The 22,871-nt window shown below is 47.2% G+C and overlaps 1 protein-coding gene across 4 annotated transcripts in view; it reads right to left on the reverse strand.

The window, feature by feature from the left end:
* The window catches only part of EPHB1 (EPH receptor B1), a 364,143-nt gene that overhangs the window by 233,047 nt on the left and 108,225 nt on the right, over positions 1 to 22,871 (reverse strand). For all 4 annotated transcript variants that reach the window (XR_003370240.2, XR_003370241.2, XR_003370239.2 and 1 more), the window contains exon 3: positions 18,664 to 19,345. Coding sequence is in view for 1 of the 4 variants with exons in the window: in XM_026660778.2 (XP_026516563.1) it covers positions 18,664 to 19,345 (682 nt within the window). In the remaining 3 variants the exon portion in view is untranslated. The remainder of the gene's footprint in view (positions 1 to 18,663; positions 19,346 to 22,871) is intronic.

Genomic DNA, 22,871 nt, shown 5'->3' on the forward strand with positions numbered 1-22,871 from the left:
CCCCCAACCCCCAGACAGCCCCCCCCCGAACTCCCGACCCATCCAACCCTCCCCCTGCTCCCTGTCTCCTGACTGCCCCCTCCAGAACCTCCCTGCCCCTTCGCCAATCCCCTGGCCCCCTTACCATGCCGCTCAGAACAGTGTGTCGGGCTCCACGCGCAGCCCGACACGCTGCCTCGCTCCCCCACGGAGCGCATAGCCCGGTTCCCGCCCTCGCAGAGTGCTGCGGAGCGGCACGCTGGGGAGGGGGAGGAGCTCCAGACTGCCGGAGGCCCGTTGCGAATGGCTGGCCGGCTGCGAATGCAGGGAGGGGGAAGGAGGGAGAGAGAGGAGGGGAGTGATCTCAGCTGCAGGGGAGAGGAGGGGGAAGCGGAGGAGGGACTCTCTCTGGCTGCCGGAGCCCCATGCAAGTGGCACCATCCGGCCGGCTGCCCTGTCAGCCGCGCGCGCTCTGCATGGGGGGGAAGTCCAGACATTTACAAATTCCCCCCGGACGCTATTTTTAACTGAGAAAAGCCGGACATGTCCGGGGGAATCCAGACGAATGGTAACCCTAAAAAAGCTGTAAGTGGGCACTCTTATTTCAGTTTAAAAGTGGCTTATTGACATTTAGCTTAAACCAATTTGACTTAAACTATAGTGAAAAAAGCCACTTTTCAGATGACAGTAGCATGTCCGCCCAGGGGCTTCCACCAGGTTAATGACATTGGTTTAAATTCACACCTTAGTTTAAACCAGGGTAACTTTCTTGTGTAGACAAGGCCTTAATTCAACTGGAGCAACTCTGTGTACTGTCCAGGCATTTCCTTTGAACCCCACACTCTGCATCTCCATGGTTCCTGAGAGCCTGGGATGAATGCACTTGAGGGCCCGATCCAAAGCCCATTAAAGTCAATGGAAAAACTCCAATGAATTTAAGTGGGCTTTGGATCAGGCCCTAAAAACAGCATGAGGGTAGAGAACTAGCAGCAGTGTTGAATTTCATTCTCCCTGGGCTTTACACCAGCCTGCCCAATTGCAGAATTTGTTACATCAGTCCAAAGCAATAGCTCATGTTACGTCAGTAAGCAGCATGGCTGTGGGCTCTGCCTCTCGAGCCAGTTTGGTTCCTGACTTGCACCAGGAAATGACTGTAATGTAGCTGTCAGTGGAAAATCACTGCACAGCCTTGAGCTGAGTTGGAACCATTTCAGAAGACCCTTGAATTGTAACCAGTGGGAGTTTAACCCACCCAGTGAAAGGTGAGGGAGGGGAGTTGGTACATAAATCCCCCCCAGGACTGATAGGAGAACAGATCCCTAAATATTTGGTGAGTGTGATAATAGTGGTGTCAGCTTCCAACTGGCTGTGGGGGTGTTGCTTATAGCGCTACAGGTGTGTGCCTGGCACTCAACACACTCTAAGCTGGAGTGAAACACAGGTGCCTGAAGCTAGAAATTCAGCAGCACAGTGTCACGCTTGCAAAGTTGGCTGCTCCCTAGCTAGCAGGCAATCCCATGGAAGGACAACTCTTCAGTATTTTTCCACTGGTGCAATTGTTTGCTCTTTAATTCTCAGAGACCAGGCAGGGCTGCATTCAGCTATTCAGATGCAAATTGCCCACAAAATGATCTTTGCAAAAGCAGACCATGAGCACGAATCAATTCTGTCTCTCAGCTTTTCTCAACACCCCTATTTTTCTCAAATCTCTCTCTCCTCCTTCTCTGTGGGTCCCTCCTTCCTGCCTTCCCAAGCTCTCTGTTAACACTACACCTCTCACTCTCCAGCATTTCCTACTGCCGTCCCTTCCCCTCCAACACCTCCTCTTGCTCTCTCTTTTCTCCTGTTTTCTGCATCTCTTAACAGCCCCCCCCTCTTTTTTCTCTTGCCCTTTGCCTCACTCTGTCTCTTTCAATTCCTCTGAGCCCAATCCTGAAGGCAATGGGAATTTTCAGGAGTTCCAAACTGGGTTCTTAACTTCTTTGTGCTTCTAGGTTCCTAAAGGTGCGTGGGTTTCATGTCTGATGCAGAGAACAGTATTATTACTCTCTATATACTGGGTTGGCAGAGCTGAGCAGGTGCTCTCCTCCAGGGCACTAAATCAAGCACCTGTCAGCGCTGTAGCAAGGTTTTCTGCATGTCTCTGCTAGACAAAGAGTTCCTCTACGTGACACCAACTGCACGGGACTAGTAAACGTAGCAAGAGAAGAGAATGGTTTGTCAACACCGGGGTCTCTGCAGTAGGCCCAGGGGACATTACAAAAGATGAAAAGCACCTAGAGGAACATCACAGAAAGACAGCTTAGGCCTCGGCTACCCACAAATGCTGCACTGGGTTAACTGAAAGCCACTTTTTAACCTCTTGAGTTAAACTCAGGTAAAAGGCTGTGTGGACACTCTTAAACCAGAATTAATTTGGTTTATCTTAAACTGACTTCTAAGCAAAACTGAAATATGCATAGTTAAAATGAAATCAGAGTGTTCACACCACCTTTTGCATTGGTTCAGAATACTACCCTAAGTTAAACAGGTACAGCCCTGCATGTAGGCAAACCCTCAAAACTGTTCCACTGCTTTCTTCTTCGGGATCCTCTGCCCACTGCTCCCTGGCCCTTCTGGGCATCTAGCACTTGGAAGCTGCTCTCAGCAGTTCCTCCTTTTCAAAGACATCAGAAAGTCCCCAGTATTCATCCTGGATGCCAGACAGAACAGCAGCAGCAGCAAAAAACCAGGGATCAGTGAAAATGATACACTTCCCAGTCCCTATAATAGAGACAATCACAGAATGGAGCCATTGAGAGGGGAAGAGAGACAGAAAGGGAGATGGGCAGTGGGAGTCTCTCACAAACACTTTCTTTTTACCTCTACCTCCCCCCACCACCACCCTCCACACCCACACTTTTTATGGAGGAAAGTTTAAAAGAGAAGAAAAGAAAAAACCCTCCTTTCACTTTGGAAGGACCTTTGTCACTTGTTTTGTCAAAACAACCCACTCCCACTCCTTTGGAAGAAAGGCCTCTACGTTTAAAGGCTGATTGATTTGCATGGAAGCTAAATTCCTCCCAGCTCCCCTCTTTCTTTTTCCCTCTCCCTCTTTTCTCGCTCTAATTAGCAATTGCTTTTCCTGTATGGCGGTTCACAAAACCAGAGAGAGAAAGGGAAAGCAGGGAGATGTGTGAAAGACGGAGGCAGATGGTGTCTTCTTAAGCCTCTCTGTGTGCCGGAGCCACCCTGTTGGCAAATAGCGTACAATGTGTCTAAAGATCACAGTGCAAAGAGATGGCAGAGGGACCCTGGTGGGCTACCCGCCATTCACGGAGCAGCAAGTGGGGAAGCTGAAAGGAGGTGGTGGGAGGGAATTGAGGGGGAGAACGGTTGCTGGGTCAGTGAAGGTGCCTGGAGCTGGAGATGCTTCCCAGCTGCCATGCAGGAAGTGGCCCACCAGTATGAAAATCAGAGACCACCTCTCTGGGAAGACTCACACAGGTCCTGGTTGGTTAACACATTTTGCCTCTTTAGGGTAAGAACTTATCCAGTAAGTTCACCAGCTGTTAGTGTTCACCCTCCAGGGTGAGCAACAATGGTGCTGTGAGCTAGACAGAAAACAAGCAGGAGCGCCGGGGTTTATAACAGAGCGGGCAGCTGCTCGCCCCTAGGTCCCGTAGGTAACCAGGCTGCAAAAAGCCAGACACTTACTGACTGTCGAGGCCAGGAGAGCAGCACCCAGCAAAAGGGAGGAAGCAGAGTCAGCGCGGGTCAGAGCCCAGGGAGAAGCATCTAGTCCCAGGTCCAAGACCCACGCACCAACGTGGATAAGTAGAGAAACAGGCACAAGTACTGAGAAGGACCACAGCAACCTCTCTCTTGTCAACATGTGTTTGGTTTCCTAGTATCAAGGCACCGTGACTGTTGCCCTTGTCTGTCCTCTCCTTCGTGCCATTGTCTCCATATCATTGCCGCCTCTTCTCTCTTCTCCCATTACCCCCTTGGGCTTGCTCCTCTCCACTCCCCACAGCATATCCCTATGGCTGCTTGCGCCCTGGAGAGTTCTTTAAAGCTGCTTCTGGTTGCTTTAATTTACACTCTTTGGATGCCCGTGCTACACAAGCAGTGCTAGGGGAAGCATTCAACAGTCTGTTAAGAACCACTGTGCTCGCCTAGCCACCCTGGGCTACAGCTAAGGGCTGTGTAGGGTGGGCTAACAAGAAATGTGTTGGAATTGTAAGCTATTACTTTAAGAGTGAGGGAGGTAGAACAGAGAGCTCTGTAGGGAAGCATGTGGTCAGAGTCTGTTTGGAAAAAGCCAGCCTAGAGCAAGTGGAGTGAGTTGTGCTGTGCTGCCTTCAGGAGCAGCCTGGTTTGTCTCGCTCTGGTTTTGGGTACTGTGTGTTATCATCCTGGATTCTAAGAATCAAAGTAGCGTTATGTTGCAACCTTCAAACAAGAATATTTTATGGGTGTAGTGAACATAACACCCACCAGAACCCACGATTCTGTACCACTTATTCTTCTTTATAGAGGCACTGGCATCTTTTGTGGATATTTGCACTGCTGCACAGAGGCAATGAAAATAGAGGATATTCAAGCCCACATAAAATGGAAAAAGAACGACAAATACATAGCTAGAAAGATCAAAACCAAGGAGTCAAGGCCTGCTTCTCAGAATGAGCAATATTTTGATTGGAAACTCTTGACGTTTCCCTCCTTTGAACGTTGGCAAATTATTCTAGTGATAATTACAGAATGTCCATATTTATTTCAAAAGAACCAGAAAACTGTCACTTTATAAATCTCACACAGTACTATTGTTTCCATATGTCTGTGATCTATAAATACAGGAAATCAGTAATTATCACCGAGGCCTGTCCTTCGAATGGGAAAGATACACCATGAATAGAAATGGGGCCATTCTTTCATTAAAATTCCACCCGCGGAAACCATCTCCCCCATTATCCCTTTCATGAATCTGGCCCGGAGTGTGAAACAGTGACAGGCAGGAGGGAAAGACAAATGCAAAAAGGAGACAAAGAAAGCAAAGAGAGGTAAATAACACACACAAGAAAAGGCACCAGGGGAGAGAAAAGACTAATAGAACAAGACAGAGAAGAAAGGGAGAGACTACAGCCCACAACCAGGACTTTAAAAGGGGGCAAGGAAAGCAGACCCCACCATAGTAATTAATATTCAACCAATGTCTCCAAATCAGCCCTTTGAAATCGATGGAGGTGGGGTGCACAGAGATGCTTGCCTGTAACAGCTTTGAATAATAGACCTATACAGGCACCATAATAAGAAAAGAAAGAGAGAGAGGCTGGTGAGTGGAGAAAGGAATGGCTTGTCATCAGGGAGAATGACAAGGGGAAGCAGACACAGGCCATGAGGCATGTTCATCACCAGCCAGCATTGGGCTAGACTGCACGGTGGCCCACCCCATGCACACAGGAGACATCAGTGATAGAGAGTAGGACCCCACCTCTGGGGGGGCACTAGTCCAATTCTCAGCTCAGCCAAAAACGTGGCACATTTCCAATCACAAGCCTGTTTATTGAGACCCAGCTGAAAGGGGACTGGTAAAGTCTTCATGCACATCCAAGCACAGAAGCTCTCTGTCCAAGGGGAAAGGGAGGGCTAGGCTGTGATCCAGAGGATGGGCACTATTAGCAGAAGAGACAGAAAGATGGTTTTCATAACAGCTGATTGCTTGGCTAACGTTTCTCACTTTGGTGCAGCAAGTGGCATAACTTTGAACAGCCTGCTTCACAGCCGTGAGCTTTTGGCCTGCCCAACCTTGACGGTGAAGGAGGGAGGAAGAGTTTTTAAAGGCTCCACTCCTATGTTTATTCTTTGAAGGTGCTCCTTATGGCTCATAGGTAGCAAAATCTGCAAAATGGCTGTCCGCACAGAACTGGAGACAATCACTCTGTCTTAAACTTGGGGAAGCAATGACAGGGACCTGTGAGATAAGAGTTTTAATCCTGAGGCAGAGGAATGTAACTGGGTATGAAAGGGGAATTAAAAATGAAATAGACAACAGCCACAGATCTGAGCACCAGAGAGCAGCTGTGATCAAGGTCACTGAGAGGAGAATGGGAGGCTGTGATACAATCACTGAATTAGGCTCCAGGTTTTTCCTCCTTGTTTCAGAGCGACTCAGTGGGTTTAAACAGTGCGTATTGTTCAACTCTGGGGACTCAGGTTTGTGTCTGGCTTAACCCTTTGGGGGCTGGATCCAGCCCTGGCTGAAGTCAGCAGGAGCCAGTGCAGTGACATGAATGGGGACTGGCACAGCTCTCACTGCTGATTGTCAGTGGAAGGGTGATGTGGCGATAGTGAGCCAGCAGGAGTCAGGGAAGGAGCAACACACCAGATCTAGTCCTAGCTAGTGACATCAGTCTCTCATTTTCAGGAGCACTGAAGTTGCCAGGGGGCAGGTAATACAAGCTTCAGGGCACAGTGAGGGAACCTTATCCACGCAGCCCATCCTCTGCTAGCACAAGTACATATTACCTATTTGATAGACATTAGCTATGGAGAGTGCATAATGCCATGGGCACAGCTCATGGAGTGGTGTACTGAATCCCTGCAGTCTCAGCTCAGCCTTGGGGCGCCCTGGGAGCAGAACTCCGATGCACTAGGCAGGAGTTCCTTCTCACAGTTTGCCCAGGCCTACGGACTCAAGGCAGAAGCTGGTGAGTGAATCAATCACAGGTTGGCTCTGTTACCTTAATATGCAAGAATGGCATTCTAACTTGTGGTGTTCCAAGATGCCCGATGGAGACATGGTATGGGACTCTAGTCCCACCACAGGCAGTGAGATCCAATGGGGCTCACAGAGTCTGTGCCTCTGCTGGCACAGAAACTAGGCGTGTGCTATGAGTTCCCAGGTCAGAACAGGTCTGCAGGAAGTCCAAATGGACCAGCTCCCAGGTCACCATGTTTGTGCCTAAGGTCAGGTCTGGTCCCAACACCTGAGAGGGGCCTAGTCAGAAAGAAAAGACAGAAAGGATTCTCCTGTGTGTCATGCACAATGGGAAAGCATCAGAGGGTCACTTTCTTATAACACTGAACAAGGAACTTTATTGTCATAAGAAAAACAGTACTATCCTCACAATGAGGGTGCCTCTCTCTGCCTCACAGCAGAGCTCCTGCAGAGAGCCTTCCTCGGCCCCCTCCTGCCAGCATTCCTGCTACTGACTGAAAGAGACAGTGCACGTGCCCTGACACTGCTACGCAGCCATGGAGTGAGTTAGGAGACTGGAAGACTTGGGGCGGTTCCACTCTTCATTTTGCCCTCGATTATTGTTTGCTGTGCATGGTGGAACAGAGCCTGCGCTTGTATGCAACAGCAGTTCTGTCACCCTGAGGTCTGGTCCACACTAACCCCCCACTTCGAACTAAGGTACGCAACTTCAGCTACGTTATTAACGTAGCTGAAGACGACGTACCTTAGTTCGAACTTACCACGGTCCAGACGCGGCAGGCAGGCTCCCCCGTCGACTCCGCGTACTCGTCTCGCCGAGCAGGAGTACTGGAGTCGACGGCGAGCACTTCTGGGTTCGATTTATCGTGTCCAGACAAGACGCGATAAATCGAACCCAGAAGTTCGATTGCTTGCCGCCGAACCAGCGGGTAAGTATAGACGTACCCTTAGTCACATGGGACGGAGGAGTATAAACCCAAGCCCCGGAGAGGTGTTTTTGTTTCATACAAATCGCCAGACTGCCCCCACCCCCAAAATGGGAACTAAGGAAGTAAACGGATGTGTACTTCTATAGAAACACTGAAAGCATCCAGCCTTCAGTAGGAAACATTCTGACTCACACTCCCCCTGGAGTGAGAAAGATGTTAGAAAAAGACTCTCCTGTTCTGGCTTGTGAAAGGACCATTGGCATGTATGCGTTAGAAAAGGCCCAGGGGGCCATCGTCCTCTAGAGCAGGGAAACCATGGTGTTGCCTCCATGGGCAGACTGAAATTGGGCCATTCTGTTTGATCCCAGCTTCCCCAATTTTTAAATTGACTAGCCCCAGCGATTTACATTTCCAGCAGTGCTGGCCAGCTAAATCTGTGTGCCATTCTGGGTGACTCTGGCTAAAGCACATCTTCCACAAGTTCTTAACTGCATTACAGCAGGAATTCACCAAGAGAAAAATCAACAGACCCTCTCTCTCTGCCTTGGGAAATGCAAAATAAAAATTCAGTACAGAGCTCCTTTGGTCTTTATACAGCTCCACCCAGCTTATCGAATGCACTGGTACCTGAGGATAACCCTGTTGCAAAGGTCAGAATGGTATGGAAGGATCATTTACTGTACCCTGTGGTCTGTGTGAGTGCTAACTACAATGATATTCACTCAGCAACACAGAACTCTTGCTGTTATTGACTGCCCAGACTACAAGGGAATCATGTCCAGAACCATGTAAAAGCTGCGCTTCTGGGGCTGTGAAACTGGGCAAAGAATTCACTGGGTACTGTAGAATTATTCCCCAGGTTTTAGGTTTAACTTCTTTAAAATTATTCTTTTCCCTGCAAAGACCTTCTAAAAGTGAACCCAGTATAATGTGACACCATGTTATCTGCTTGAGTCTGCACAGGGCCTGAAACAACAGCTCAGAGAGAATTATGAACTGACCATTGATGCCAGTGTTAACTCTGAAACCTAATTATGACAATCTAAATACTAACATGGTTAACTATTGCATTTATGTTAGCAGAAACATCCAAGTAATGTACTTTTCCCACAATCCCAAACTACATCCCATGTCTATCCATGTGCCATAGAATCGTAGGATTGGAAGGGACCTCGAGAAGTCATCTATTCCAGTCCCCTGCACCCAATTGCAGTACTAAGTATTATCTAGACCATCCCTTACAGGTCTTTGTCTAACTTGCTCTTAAAAACCTCCAATGATGGAGATTCCACAACCTCCCTAGGCAATTTATTCCAGTGCTTAACCACCCTCGCAGTTAGGAAGTTTTTCTTAAGGACCAACCTAAACTGGCATTGCTGCAATTTATGCCCATTGCTCCTTGTCCTATCCTCAGAGGTTAACGAGAACAATTTACCTCCCTCCTCCTTGTAACAGCCTTTTATGTACTTGAAAACTGTTATCATGTCCCCTCTCAGTCTTCTCTTCTCCAGACTAAACAAACCCAATTTTTTCAATCTTCCCTCATGGGTCATATTTTCTAGACCTTGAATCATTTTTGTTGCTCTTCTCTGGACATTCTACAAGTAGTCCATATCTTCCCTGAAAGATATGGACACAATACTCCAGTTGAGGCCTAATCAGTGTGGAGTAGAGAGGAAGAATTACTTCTTGTGTCTTGCTTATAACACTCCTGCTAATACATCGCAGAATTATGTTTGTCTTTTTTGCAACAGTGTTACACTGTTGACTCATATTTAGCTTGTGATCTACTATGAGCCCCAGATCCCTTTCCGCAGTACTCCTTCCTAGGCAGTCATTTCCCATTTTGTATGTGTGCAACTGATTGTTCCTTCCTAAGTGGAGTACTTTGCATTTCTCCTTACTGAATTTCATCCTATTTACTTCAGACCATTTCTCCAGTTTGTCCAGATAATATTGAATTTTAATCCTATCCTCCAAAGCACTTGCAACCCCTCCCAGCTTGGTATCATCCGCAAACTTTATAAGTGGACTTTCAAGACCATTATCTAAATCATTGATGAAGATATTGAACAGAACTGGACCCAGAACTGATCTCTGTGGGACCCCACTCAATATGCCCTTCCAGCATGACTGTGAACCACTGATAGCTCGGCAAACTGTTCCCAGTGAGTAGTTATGCACCCATCTTATAGTAGCTCCATCTAGGTTGTATTTCCCTAGTTTGGGTATGAGAAGGTCATGTGAGACAGTATCAAAAGCCTTCATGAAGTCAAGATATACCATATCTACTGCTTTCTCCCTATCCATAAGGCTTGTTACCCTGTCAAAGAAAGCTATTAGGTTGGTTTGACACGATTTGTTCTTGACAAATCCGTGCTGACTGTTACTTATCACCTTATTATCTTCTAGGTGTTCACAAATTGATTGCTTTAATTATTTGCTCCATTATCTTTTCGGGTACTGAAGTTAAACTGACTGGTCTATAATTCCCCTCAGCTGTCCTGTACCCAGCTACCAAATCTGCCCACTTCTTTCCTGACCTCTCCGATGCACCGGCCCCTTGACCGTACAAAAATCTGCAGGACACTGACAACAGCGAATTATGGCGCAGACTAAAAATCAATGGAATTCAATACCAAGTTGAATAATGCAAGGGATACCGCACTGACTAGATTATTCATGTCCAGTTCAATAAGAACCCGGAGGTTTTTAATTGACTGGAAGCTTCAGTGGACCCTCCACTCTGCTGCAAAGGCACATTGCAAGCACCAGGGGGTGCTATCACAGAGTTTAGGCCCACTTTGCCAGAGTACATGGGCCTGGATCAAGGGTTGCATTTTTTTTATGCTGTATGCCAGTCGTCCATGGGGAACCTATACTAGTCCCTCTACAGATTGGAAGGAAACGCTGTGCAGGTGCCTGCCTGCCAAAGCGACACATTACTAAATGACGTGAAAGCAGAAATCACCCAGATGGCCTGCAAGACAAAATCTAAAATAGCCACTAAAATAAATAAATAACCAACCCCACTCCTGTTCTCATCCCAGTGCCACAATGGTAATGACCCAGATCGCACCAACCCGAAAACACACTGCTAATCTCCCAGCGATTGGCAATCCCCCTGATGAAGATTGCGCTCTGTCTGCGCCTTTCACAGGGGCTCTGAGCAAGTGGCTAAGTGCCGATAAAAGCTGGTATTAATGGCTCCCTAAGTGCCCCCTGAGCTCGGCTGTCAGCATGAAGCAGCTCTGGTCTAATAGCCCCACGATATCTGCAGCTTTTGTTCTGGGGTGGGGAGCGGGGGATGGGGAGAGGGACCTAAACAATACAAGCCTATTTCTCCATTGCAGTGGAATTAGGCCCATTTTCTCAGCCTTAACATCCCAGGAATTTTTAGTGACAATTCCCCCAGGATTATTAAGTGGCTCATCTCAGCAGCTCAGGTTGACGAAGGCTTTGCACAGATGTCAGAATCCACGGCCCTCCTGGGAGTTTGCAAGGAGGAGAATTTGCTGGATATGCAGACGGTTCTGCTGCATGCAGAGGGCTCGATTCTGCTCTCAGTTACACCAGCGTGTATGAGGAGCGACTCTATGGAAGTCAGTGGAGCACACTCATCTAAAACCAGCACGTAAGACAGACCAGCATCATAGGGTTGCCAAGTGTCTGAGTTTTATGGCAAATCTCAGTGATAGTTGATGCTCTCCTGAAAGCCCCAGCTCCTGGAGTCCTGTGATAACATTAGAACCCAGCTTTCATTTCAAAACAGAGCAAGTTTCTAGCCCTCAGGGTTGCACAAAACACATGACCCCTAAAGACTCAAAACCCAGAAAGCAAATAAAAAGACCCAGGGGTTATTATTTTAAAATCTCACGATTTTTAAGCAAATCTCATGATCTGGGGAGGGACGAGGGGTGAGGCTGAGTCATGATTTTGACCACTTGAGATGGTCAGGCTCTTTAACACCACTGAGGTCACCAAGGCTAGAGGCATGACATCTACAAATATGTATCTGGGCTTGACCAATCAGTGAGCAACAAACCAGGATATGTGGAAATTATACTACACACCTCATGATAAAGGCTTGAAGCTTTCAGTTACTATGACTTATTTGTATTACAGCAGCACCTAGGAGCCCCCGTCACAGACAAGGACCCCACTGTGGTAGGTGCTGTACAAACCACAGCTCACCTAGGGCAGGACCGTCACCTGCCCTTAGAACAGTGTGCCGGGGAGTAGGAACACAAGACATCCCCTTCGCGCCCTGTACTGACTGCCCAAAACAGCTGCAGCACCAGGAGAGCAGCTTTCGCGGGGCAGCCATTCCCCTCCCATACTGGTTGGTAAGGAAGCCTTAGCCCCTTTCCCCCAACATGCCAGCCAGGGAAGCTGAGCTGCTGCAGAGAGAGAAGCAAGTCACACTGGTCTATACCAATAGACACATATTGTAATTTAACACAGCTGCATTACCCCAGGGGCAGTCCAAGGAGCTAATTGTGACTCTGAGAGTTACCAATCACTCCCTGGTTGGTTGCCCTCTCCCTGGGTCCAAAGGGTAAGTAATCTGCAACTGGCCTATAGCAGTGAAGTCCAATATATGCTTATAATGCAAGTTACATTGCAATCTACCCTATAGGGGTGTCACAAGGAATCGGGTCCATTACTATGCAGTCTGAAAATCAGTAAGTACATCAGCAAAAGCATGTCAGGGCTGACTGGCAAAAGTAGCCTTCATGGAGGGCAGATGTATCATGGGTTGGACCAGATCCTCCGCTGATGTCAATCTGCACTGCTGCACTGAACTACAAGGGGCTACACCAATTTACACCAGCAGAGGATCGGGAGAGGAGCAGGGGAACAAAGGAGTGAGCTGTAACTCTCAGAGTCACAATTAGTTCCCAGCCTTGCCCCTGGGACAGGGTAGCTCAATTAAACTCTGTGTCCACCTGGCTTCCTCTGGAGGACCATCTGCAAGGAGATGCAGACTCAATTCACACATACCATTCATTGGCTAAAGCAGTTGGACAGGAAATTATCCATGGCTTGGGAACCCTGGTATTGTCCATCTGCTATGGACGTGTCACGCCTTGGTCCCTACCAGCAGAGTGAGTCTACATGACCCACACTATGCCATCTGCTCCGATTTGCCTCGAGTCCTGATGAAACAAAACAATTTAAAGAAACAGACATGGTATATGGTGTAGACGAGCTGTTAAGACCCTGAAGTCCAACCTCAGACCAGATTTTAATAGTAAGCAGTCAGTGTTCTAAGAGAGCACCCGTTCAATAGAATGCCTGAGTTTGTTTCTGTCTTTTATTTCCCTTTCTACAAATCTTGATAATGTTTTTCTGCTCCCCCACTGACATTTGGGAAGGTCCTTTGGTCACTGAAGTAGGGGGTTTGGAGAACTACTTGGTTGGTGCCTAACCACCAGGCTCAAGAATCATTCTCACTCTCTCCCTGTGGCTCAATGACTCTTTAATTATTTATTGACTAAGGGAACCCCCACACCAGAATCTCTCTCAGGCCAGGGCACATCAGAATATCCCCCAGATCAGGGCACTCTCCTGCAAGGAGTGAGACTCCTGCTCAAATCCTTTCTCCCCTCTGGCAGAGAGGGATTTGAACCTGGGTTTCCCACATCCCCTGGGAGTGCTTTAACCATTGGCTGAAAGTTATAAGGCAGCTGCTACAACCGCCTCCTGTTAAATTCTGAATGGGGCCCGATCTGGTAGACATGCTCAGAACATGCCTACCAGATCAGGCCCTGCAAGCAAGATGGGTGGAGGAATGCTGGACTTCCGGATCACACTGGGACATAGGCAGGAGATAGGTGTCGGGTGCGCAAAGTGAGGCAGCATTGAACCCACCCAAAGTTAGAAACCTGGGCTTGTCTTCACATACAATATATACTACTACGCATAATTAATCCACCTCCCTGAGTGGTGGTAGCTATGTTGACATGGTACTGTCTACACGAGGGGTTAGGTCAGTACAACTACGTCGATTTCACATCCCTGAGCAACATAGTATGTCGATATAGGTCTGTACTGTAGACCTGGCCTTAGGCACTGAGTGAATTTTACCCAGATAATACAGATGCTGAGAGGGTTTAGGCTCCTACAGGGTTAGGCAACAGCCACGTGGGGTGTCTGTGGATTGCAACAGTGCCTAAATCTTGGGTTAAGGCACCTAAGTCCCTTTGTGGATTTGGGCCTTAGTGTCTCTGGGCTCCAGTTCCTCACATGTAAAACGGGACACTACCATTTCCCTGCCTCACAGGGGTACTGCAAGCTTCACCACATTAAAGACTGCGAGGTGCGCAGATACCATGGTGTGGGGGCCAGAGAAGTATTATAGATAAGATAGTCAGTTTCATAGTTGTGCTGAACTAATCATCACAGGCACAAACGGAAAAGATAAAGGGAAACTAATATTCAACATCTAAGTCGTTCTTAGTGTCGCTAATCTCTTTCAATTAGAGTCATCGTAGCAGTTTGCTAGTAGTAACAGGAGTTACAATGTTTTGCAATGGAAATGTTATTCTCATGCTGACCATGTTCCTTTAACCAACTGGACACAGTGAGCTTGCATATTTCATCCATTGCTCCACACTAAAAAGAGGATTGTGCATGGAACGGCGTACGTAACTCTAGATTCACAGTGATGCTAGCCATGCAAACACAGCAAAACTAAAGCATTTTGGGAGAAGCCCCATAGCACTTTATATGGGCAGCATCTCTTCCTGGAGTTCTGAAGAGCTGTGAAACATACATATTCCTAGAAGCTACTGTGTAGAACTGAGCAAAGAAATTCCCCCCTCACCTTGCCATCAATTTAAAACAAAAATATACACATATATGGAAAATCACATTATTTCTCATTTTTCAGATCAAACTTTTGCCAAAATTGGAGGTTATTTTTTGAAAGTAGAAGAATATCATTTTGCCATGAAAAGAAGTTTTTTTGTTTACAAAAATGGCAAATTTCTAACCAGTCATTTTTGTAAAAGCGTTTCCACCAGAAGGTGCATCTAAATTCTTTTCTCTAAGAAAAACAATTGATGTTCTACATCAATGAGAACAACATTTTGCTCTGGATCAAATTTGTGATCCATGTGTATACTCAGAGTATTTTTTTCACAACTCTACTACTAAGGGCAATAAAGAAGCTGCTTCCAAGGAATCAATATTCTGAGTCATTCAGAACACCTCCCTGTTTCTTAAGCGAGCATCCTGAGTAAATGTCACAAAGATACCACTAAGATGGGTGAGATGCAAGAACATGGACAGACAGACACAAAAATGTAGAGTGTGACCTGGAATATATCTTTACTGTAAGCACTACATCTTCCCCTTTTCAAAACACAATTAAATCTTCTATGAAAATTATGCCTTCTTAACACCTCCACCCTTTCCCTTTGATCTGGAGATCTTAAAAACTGTGCCCAAAGGTACAGAATCATATTTAATTTCAGATTGTTTCCACTTGTACTAAAATACATAAGATAATTGCCTCCCTTTTGATAGACTGGAAAGCAGTTTTTTCATGCTGAAAAACTGCATTTTTGCCTGGATGAAAAACTATGAGAGAACCAAGCCTGATTCTATTTTCTGCACCTTTTTAGGATATATGGAATCACAGCTCTTTTAAAACAGGAAGAATTAATTAAGGAAAACAGCTACAACTACAGACACATGCACACAAGTCCCTACACAGCTTGAGTCCCAGTTTTGTCCTCCTTATTTACCCAAGGCCACACTCTGGCTGGACCTCTATTCAGCTCATAGAGCCATCTAGTGGCTGAATAATCTATTGCAAGTAAACACACCATTACATACCCAGTACTGCCAACCCCAAAAGTTCAAAAATCGTGTCAGCCCTGGCCCTCCTGCCATAAGAGTGGCTCAAAAAGAAGAAGAGTATTTTCTAAAAGATTTTGTCATGGGTTTTGACCTGGCTTTCAATGTTGAACTCCCCCTGCCTCTTCCCCTCCCCCCCGCACCCCTGAGTGTGTCTGACTATTACAGTGTTGCCCATTCTCCCCAATGTTCGCAGAGCAGGAATTCTGCAGGGACTCGGACTGCTGCCTGATGGCATGGGCCTTCCACCTTCTCCCCAGCCCTCAACATTCTAATTCATTAACTCTGTGACCCCCACCCTATATCTGCCACTCCCCCAGCCCAACAATTAATTATGCACCACTCCAGCCCCCACATCAAATTTATCTCCGCAGACACACATCTGTCCCTTGTCAGTCATCACCTCTCTGCTCCTCCTGCAGATTCAGGGCTTCTTCTCCTCCCTTCCCGGACTGACCCATTGCTCACAAGAGGGGAGGGCAGAGGAACTGCTGGGCTCTTTCTGCTCCCTGTTCCCCCTTCCCCTCCTATGGAATTCTCCTTCCTCCACTCCTTAAAAACTCCTCGGCTCCTAGGGTGGGGGCGGGGCGTTCTGCCTGCCTTCTGCAGCAGCTCTGATTGGCTGTTCTTCTCCAGGAAGGTGAAAAAGTGGGGAAGGCAGCCAATCAGAGTGGGCTATCCCTTGGAGAAGTCCAAAAATCATGCGAGTGCTGGAGCTTTTAGCATCATTATACAACTAGCGCCAGTGATTTCTCACAATGAAATCCCGAGAGTTGGCAATCCTGCATACAGTACGTTGAACAGTCCTCAACATCTTCATTAAACACAGCCACAGTCCTCGGAGGCCAAGGTTACACAATTTCTATGAAGAATCTGGATGAGCTTGGTGCATTTCCTGATGATGCATGTTGTCGGCCTACAGCAGGGAGTTGACTGCAGCTTCAAAACAGCCGTGGCTGACTTTAGCATAAAACAAAGAGATTTAATGCAAACATCTGAATTTCTAGGCTTGATGGTGTCAGGGTTCCCCAATGGCCAACACTTGAAAATCCTCCCCCTCAGCATCCTGAAATGAATTGCTATAAATAACAGTGTAATTTGGGAGGGAAGAATATGAGTAAATCTACAGAAAAAACAGAGTACAATTTTGGAAATATTAATAAAAACCTCAAAAAGAGGACATCAAAAGAAACAAGCATGATTTCTGTATTTCTAAAACCAGCCCCGCGGAGGACTCCAGCAGGCGGTATGAAATTGACAGCCTGGATGGCAGAACCCAGAAAAAAGAGAAAAGTTCCAATTAACGGGAAGAATCAGAGTGCTGTTCCCAGAGTTTCATTTAAATCAGAACCAATCAAGGATTGTTCTGGTTCCTGCAGCTTCGCTCAGGAAATAATGAGAGAGATGAAAGAGGCCCAGCCAGCTAATGCAGTCCTGCATAGCCCTTTGAAGCTGGGAAATCACAAACATCACTTCGGAGATTTTCCGTTCATGCGGCAGCTGTTGCACAGGCTTCTTCAAGAGAACGATCTGCTGCTTGATTTCCTTTAGTGCAGCCCCTGCCTGAGCACTAACAAACGATCATCAGTCACACGTGCAATGTGTTTTATAACAAGAACAAGACAGAGCAATTTGAAGGACACCATCAAGTGGGTAGGCCTTAAATCTGGCCTGCCTTAACAGTCTGGATCGAAACTGTTCTCCATTCTAAATCCTTCATTCTTACTCCATGGGAGAGAATTAAGAAAGCAAATGATAGCTGCTATTTTTTGGTCAAACACATCCCACCAGTCCCACGGGATTTGTAGCAGGATTTTGACCGAAAGACTCTGTTCCCACGATTGTGCTGACATCACTGATGCTGCTGGACAAACAAGGGAGTAAAACCCAAAGGGAGGGGTGCAGATCTGTGCTGACTGATTAAAAGACCATTGCAGTTGACAAGCGTCTTTCCAGAGACTCTCTGGGCTTGGGTGCCAATCCCAGAAGCACCCAGGAATGAAACTGGTTTGCCAAACGGAAACTGGGGAATATGGAGAGTGCAAGTAACTTTGGTTTCAAGCTCTCACAAAGGTATTAAAAACAGAATAAAAATAAATGCTATTTTTAAAGCCCCTATACAGCTTTAAAATGAAAAGGAAAAAAACGAAAAGGAAAAATAACCAACATTCTATTTTGTAGCTGGAATTTTTCTCACTGAATGTCTTGTTCTCAGGTTTCTGTCCACTTTGGAAAAGACTCCATTGAACACCTCCCATGCTCTGGAACAACACCTACCCAGGACAGAGCTCTGCTAGAAACACACCACCGCTGATTTCAGGTCAGCCTAGATGAAGGGAAAGGCAGCCTGGCATTCACCATGCGCCTAAAGATTCCAAAGGAGTTTGGAGCATTTCACTCAACTACCTAGGTGAACCCCAGATTAAAAACAGATGGTTCTCCACCTTAGTAAGGGAAGGAGAAAGATATAAGCCACATTTATTGGATGTCTAGCAGGCTTTCCGCTCAATTTCCCCTTGTCACATTGCCACCAAGGACTGCACACATATCTAGAATCACCAGTTACGTGTTTCTGACTCCAAAACACTCGTTCACGTGCAAATGCATTAGCTCACACATTTGCACAAACAAAAGCTCCTCCCCAAAACAGTGGGGTGAACAAAAGCTGGTCTCACAATTGTTAGAGGAAAGAGAACAAACAAGGATACGAACACAATTGAATCGAACTCCACGTCAGATTTAGCTGACAGGGCCCTGAATGCATTTCCCCACTAGATGCTCTCCCAGGACACTACAGACTCGTGCCTAGTGTGAGGTCAGTTAACACTCCTGCATTGTTGGGGTTATTTATGCACCGCATGCCCAGCTGGTCTATAAATGTGCCACAGTTCATTTTCAACTATTTCATATGGGGTAGGGTGGGAGGGAGAGTCCTGTGATGGCATTTGCCATCTCAGTCAGTTGCAGGCCAATGACCTTAGACCTCCTGATGCCAAGCATGGGCAGAGCTGGGATGGGCAAAGTGGTATCTACTTCACAATGCTCAGATCCCTGACAATCCCTGAGGGCAGCACTGAAGCCCCTCAATGGTAGAATGGGTGCTGGCCAGCCTCAGCTGGCTTTGGGGCATCCCCTTTGTTAGCAAAGCAAAGCATCATGAAACAATACCCAAGCTGAGCAGAGTCTTACCTTTGCAGACCACGTTGTTCTCAGCCTCGTAGCCGGCCTTGCAAGTGCAGCGGCCAATGGGAACCATCCACTCCCCATCACCATTGCAGTACAGCTTAATGGGCACATCCACCTCCTCGGCATTGGGAATGCAGGTGCCACGTGCAATCACCAGAGAGGTGCTCTCTGCCCCAGTCATGGTCTCTGGGAAGATGGCAAAGTTCTGCACCACACTCGGGCACTTCTTGAAGAAAACCCTGACTGAGAGCAGTGACATGCAAGCCCCATAGTCCTGGAAGGCGAGGTAAAAGCCATTGCGGGTGAGGGGTCCGAAGCTCCTCACCTCGGTGTTCACCTTCATTAACCGGCCCCCAAAGTCCACCTGAGAGAAGCTCTCATCAGCAGCAATTGTGTCCACTTTGAGGTAGGGCGCCTCCGTCCAGAAGGCCGACTTCTTGGTGGCAATGATAGAGTCCGTCTCGTAGTAGTACAGGTTGAAGGTTTCCTTGCAGGAGCCAGGGACGTTGGGGAGGCTGCTGCAGTCCCGCACAGTGAAGCGCATCTCGGTGTAGATGCGGTGAGCGCCCCTTCTGTTTATGAACGTGGTGAGGAGCCAGTTGTTCTGATTGGGTTCGAAGACGTTGCACACCTGGTAAGTGCGGATGGTGTTCAGGTTCTCATCATAGCCGCTGACTTCTTCCCACTGGACAGAATTAACACAGGAGAGGAAACAGGCAATGAGAAGGGTGCAGCGAAACCAGCACAGAGATGACACTTTAACCTATTGGCCCATTAATCACTGCCGCATGCGGGGAGTTAGTGACATAGAGGGTGAGAGAAAATCATGATTAGGGCTCAGGATTTATGGAATCAGCAAATACAAAGCAAAACCACCAGTCCAAAAGCAGAAGAAGAGAAACTGCCCCCCCCCCCCCCACACACACACACACACGCTCAGGTACAGTGACGCTTTTCACATTCATAATAAAAAATAATACTAATAGCACTTGTAATCAGTAGATCTCAAAGCGTTTTACAAAGGAGGAGGTCAGTGTCATTATCCCCATTTTACAGATGGGGAAACTGAGGTACACTGAGGTGCTGTGAGATTTCCAAGGTCAGCCAGCAGGTCAATGGCAGAGATGGGAATAGCACCCAAATTGCCTGGATCCCAGGCCAGTGCTCTAACCACTGACTCTCATTGTCTCCTATTCATTTCTTGTCCCCATTCTCATCCTCAGGCCTCTTCCCAACACTTCAAGATGGTGCAATGCTGCATCATCTCGTCACTTTGAGACATTGTCACAATGACTGGCAAAGCTTATGAGCAATTTTAACCACGGAAGGGCAGAGCTATCTGGACGAAGCTTCCAGAAATCTTGCTCGCACTATGTCTCTAAGCCAGAGGTTTTCAGATTGAGGACAACTTGCTGGTGGTCTGCAGAGAGCTGGTTGGTTGCATGGTGCTGCTCTCTTCCTCATTTCCAGCTGCTAAATTGCATGAAGACATAGTCAAAGACCATATAAAATGACTTTTCCATGTGAGTGATTGCTCTAGTTGCACAGGGATGTTACATGTGCATAAATGGGAGGAAAGATGATCCATATACACTCATGAGTGGAAGGGAAAATGGTACATAAGAATATTTCTCTATTAAGATGTAGTCAGCATGTGGCTCTGAAAAAATGTGAGACATCATGCTCTAGGCAGTGCTATCAGATTCTCACTTTCATGAGTAACAAAATCAGCAAAACGGAGACTGAGAATGCAGATTTGCAATTGGATTCATGAAACAGCATCAGTCTAAAACTGGATATGATTTCAACTAAGGGGCAGCAGCTAACTGTAAATAGTTGTGATGACATGAGAGTCCTACAGACAGATTTATAACCATATAATCCATTCATTTATAACCATATAATCCATTCATTTTAACTAGTCTGTGTTTACAGTCTCTTTGTTAGTAACAGCGTTATTCATGCAGCAGTCTTTATGTGCTACAGTGGATGCAATGCATAATTCCTAGGAGTGCCAGTGTCATATGTCTATGTATGGCAAACTTCTTGTGTGTACAATGTAAAATGCTTGAGGGTCCTTCTATGTGCTGATGTTAACATCCTGACAGGGAAGCAGGAGGTTATAAAACAATATGCTGCCTCTTTGCAACATCAGAATGTTATCACAGATTTTGTTCCCTTGTGCTTCCTTTTAAATAGTCCGATAAATATTTTCGTCCACATTTCCACTAATAAATTGGAGTTCTGGTGTAAGATCTGGAGTACCAGTGTATTCATACAAGATCTTGTAAGAATACACACATCCGCTGGGCACTTTGGACAATTTTACCCCAGTTCAAACTGTGCTCAAGCTTATGAGAGCTAACAGGATCACAGATGAAGGTGGCCTAGCTGCATTGTGACTAATTGTTGTTAACCAAACAAGGAACAAATGGTGGCAAACAACCCCACCTGATAGTGTCTTCTCTCCCCGCATCCTATTCCCGAATATGCCATGAAAGCTGTACAAAGATATTACTTCTCTGCATTCAACAAGATGTCATTTTGACAGAACCCAGTGTTCTCTTGTTATCGTTACAGAACACAGTTGAAGGGTACTTGACGTCATTCTGGCTTACTGGTTCGGGAGGTTTATCATTCCATTTTTGGGCTTTGCATGATGGACCAGAATCCAGTTAATTTCAGACAATTGTCTGTCTATCTTTTGGCAGTTATCTGGCCATGAAGCATCAGCTCCAGGAGTTTTTCTGACCTATGCAAACTCCCTGAGAAACATCCAGTCCTTCCAGTTTGTCATCACCTACACGCTCGTATGTCACTGCCTGCTTGGTTTGCATGTTAGTCATAGGCCTGTACCAACATTCATTCTAGATGTCAAGCTCTGGTTCTAACTCCATTTTCATAGACGACTCCCTACCACGCCACTTCCCAGGGTGCTTGGATCCTGAGCGGTGCTGCAAAATTCAGATGTGGATTGTGAATCCCCCGAAGTTCATGGATTTTCACTAGCCCCAAGGATATTGACTGCAAAAGCAGCTGCAAGGGAGAGCAGGCTAAATACGCCCCGTGCCAGCAATGATCACTCAGACACGGTGCAGGGGCAGAAGCCCATAAGCAAATCCCAAGAGCAGCCTACCACAGGAGGATCTAGGCAACTGCAGCTGGGACACACCTCACTGTAACTCTCTCAGGAGCCCTTCCTATTCCAGCATTCCCCCTGCTAGTGAGCTGTCTGTGTGAGGAAGGGAGAGTGGCTGGGAGGTACAGGGAGAGTGGGGCTGCCAGTGTATTGGGGTGAGGCAGAGAAAATGGGGTGGGTTAGGCCAGCTTAAAACTAGCCAAGAGGCAAGATACCAGACTGGGAATCGATCATAGGGAAAAGTTCAAATCAAGGGGTGAGCAGAGGTGGGATCTAGTCGGGAGGGATATGGAAGGGCTGCAGATGGATTCCGCAAGGTGGGGGGAAGGGTGCAGAGCAGGTATGTGTGGGGGAGAGGACTAAAGTAAGGTTAATGGGCAGGGGTTAATTCAAAAGAGAAGATGAGTTCCCTTCACACATTCCTTGGCCTCGATGATAAGCAAGCTTCCCTCCCCTTGCACAGCCACACAGGGGCCGCTCACAGCTACTGGGCTCTGGGAAGAGTAACTGCTAAGGAGCTGGATGATGCATCGGGGTAGTGGGGCAGGGTGAACATGACCCTGTCTCCTCCCACCCCTCCAAGTAGCAGCTGCAGCAGAGATTATGAGGCGCATTCTCTCAGGTGCTCTTCCTAGTTTAGGTTAGTTCCGCACTGACCCTGTGCAGAGCCATGGCTTAAATGCCCTTAGATTGCAAGCTCTTTGGAGCTGCAGGACCCTGTCTCAGCATGTCTGGAAAGGTCTCAGCACGTTTTGAGCATTACAGCAATACTAAAGATGAGGATGAGAAAACCACATTCAGGGATTGTTCCACTTGGGATTGGTGCTATTTTCCCAACCCTCAGAAGGCTAGGTTTGGGCTTAGCTCTGCTCCTCAGTGGAAAGGGAAAGAGGCAAGTGGTGAATCAGGGAATGGGATCTGGGTGCAGGACCGGCTCCAGGCACCAGCTTGCCAAGCAGGTGCTTGGGGCGGCCACTCCGGAGAGGGGTGGCACGTCCAGCTGTTCGGCGGCAATTCAGCGGACGGTCCCTCACTCCCGCTCGGAGCGAAGGACCTTCCGCCGAATTGCCGC

The sequence above is a fragment of the Terrapene carolina genome, unplaced genomic scaffold (genome assembly GCF_002925995.2).
Source record: "Terrapene carolina triunguis isolate 2854851 unplaced genomic scaffold, T_m_triunguis-2.0 Scaffold837, whole genome shotgun sequence".
Taxonomy (NCBI): Eukaryota; Metazoa; Chordata; order Testudines; family Emydidae; genus Terrapene; species Terrapene triunguis.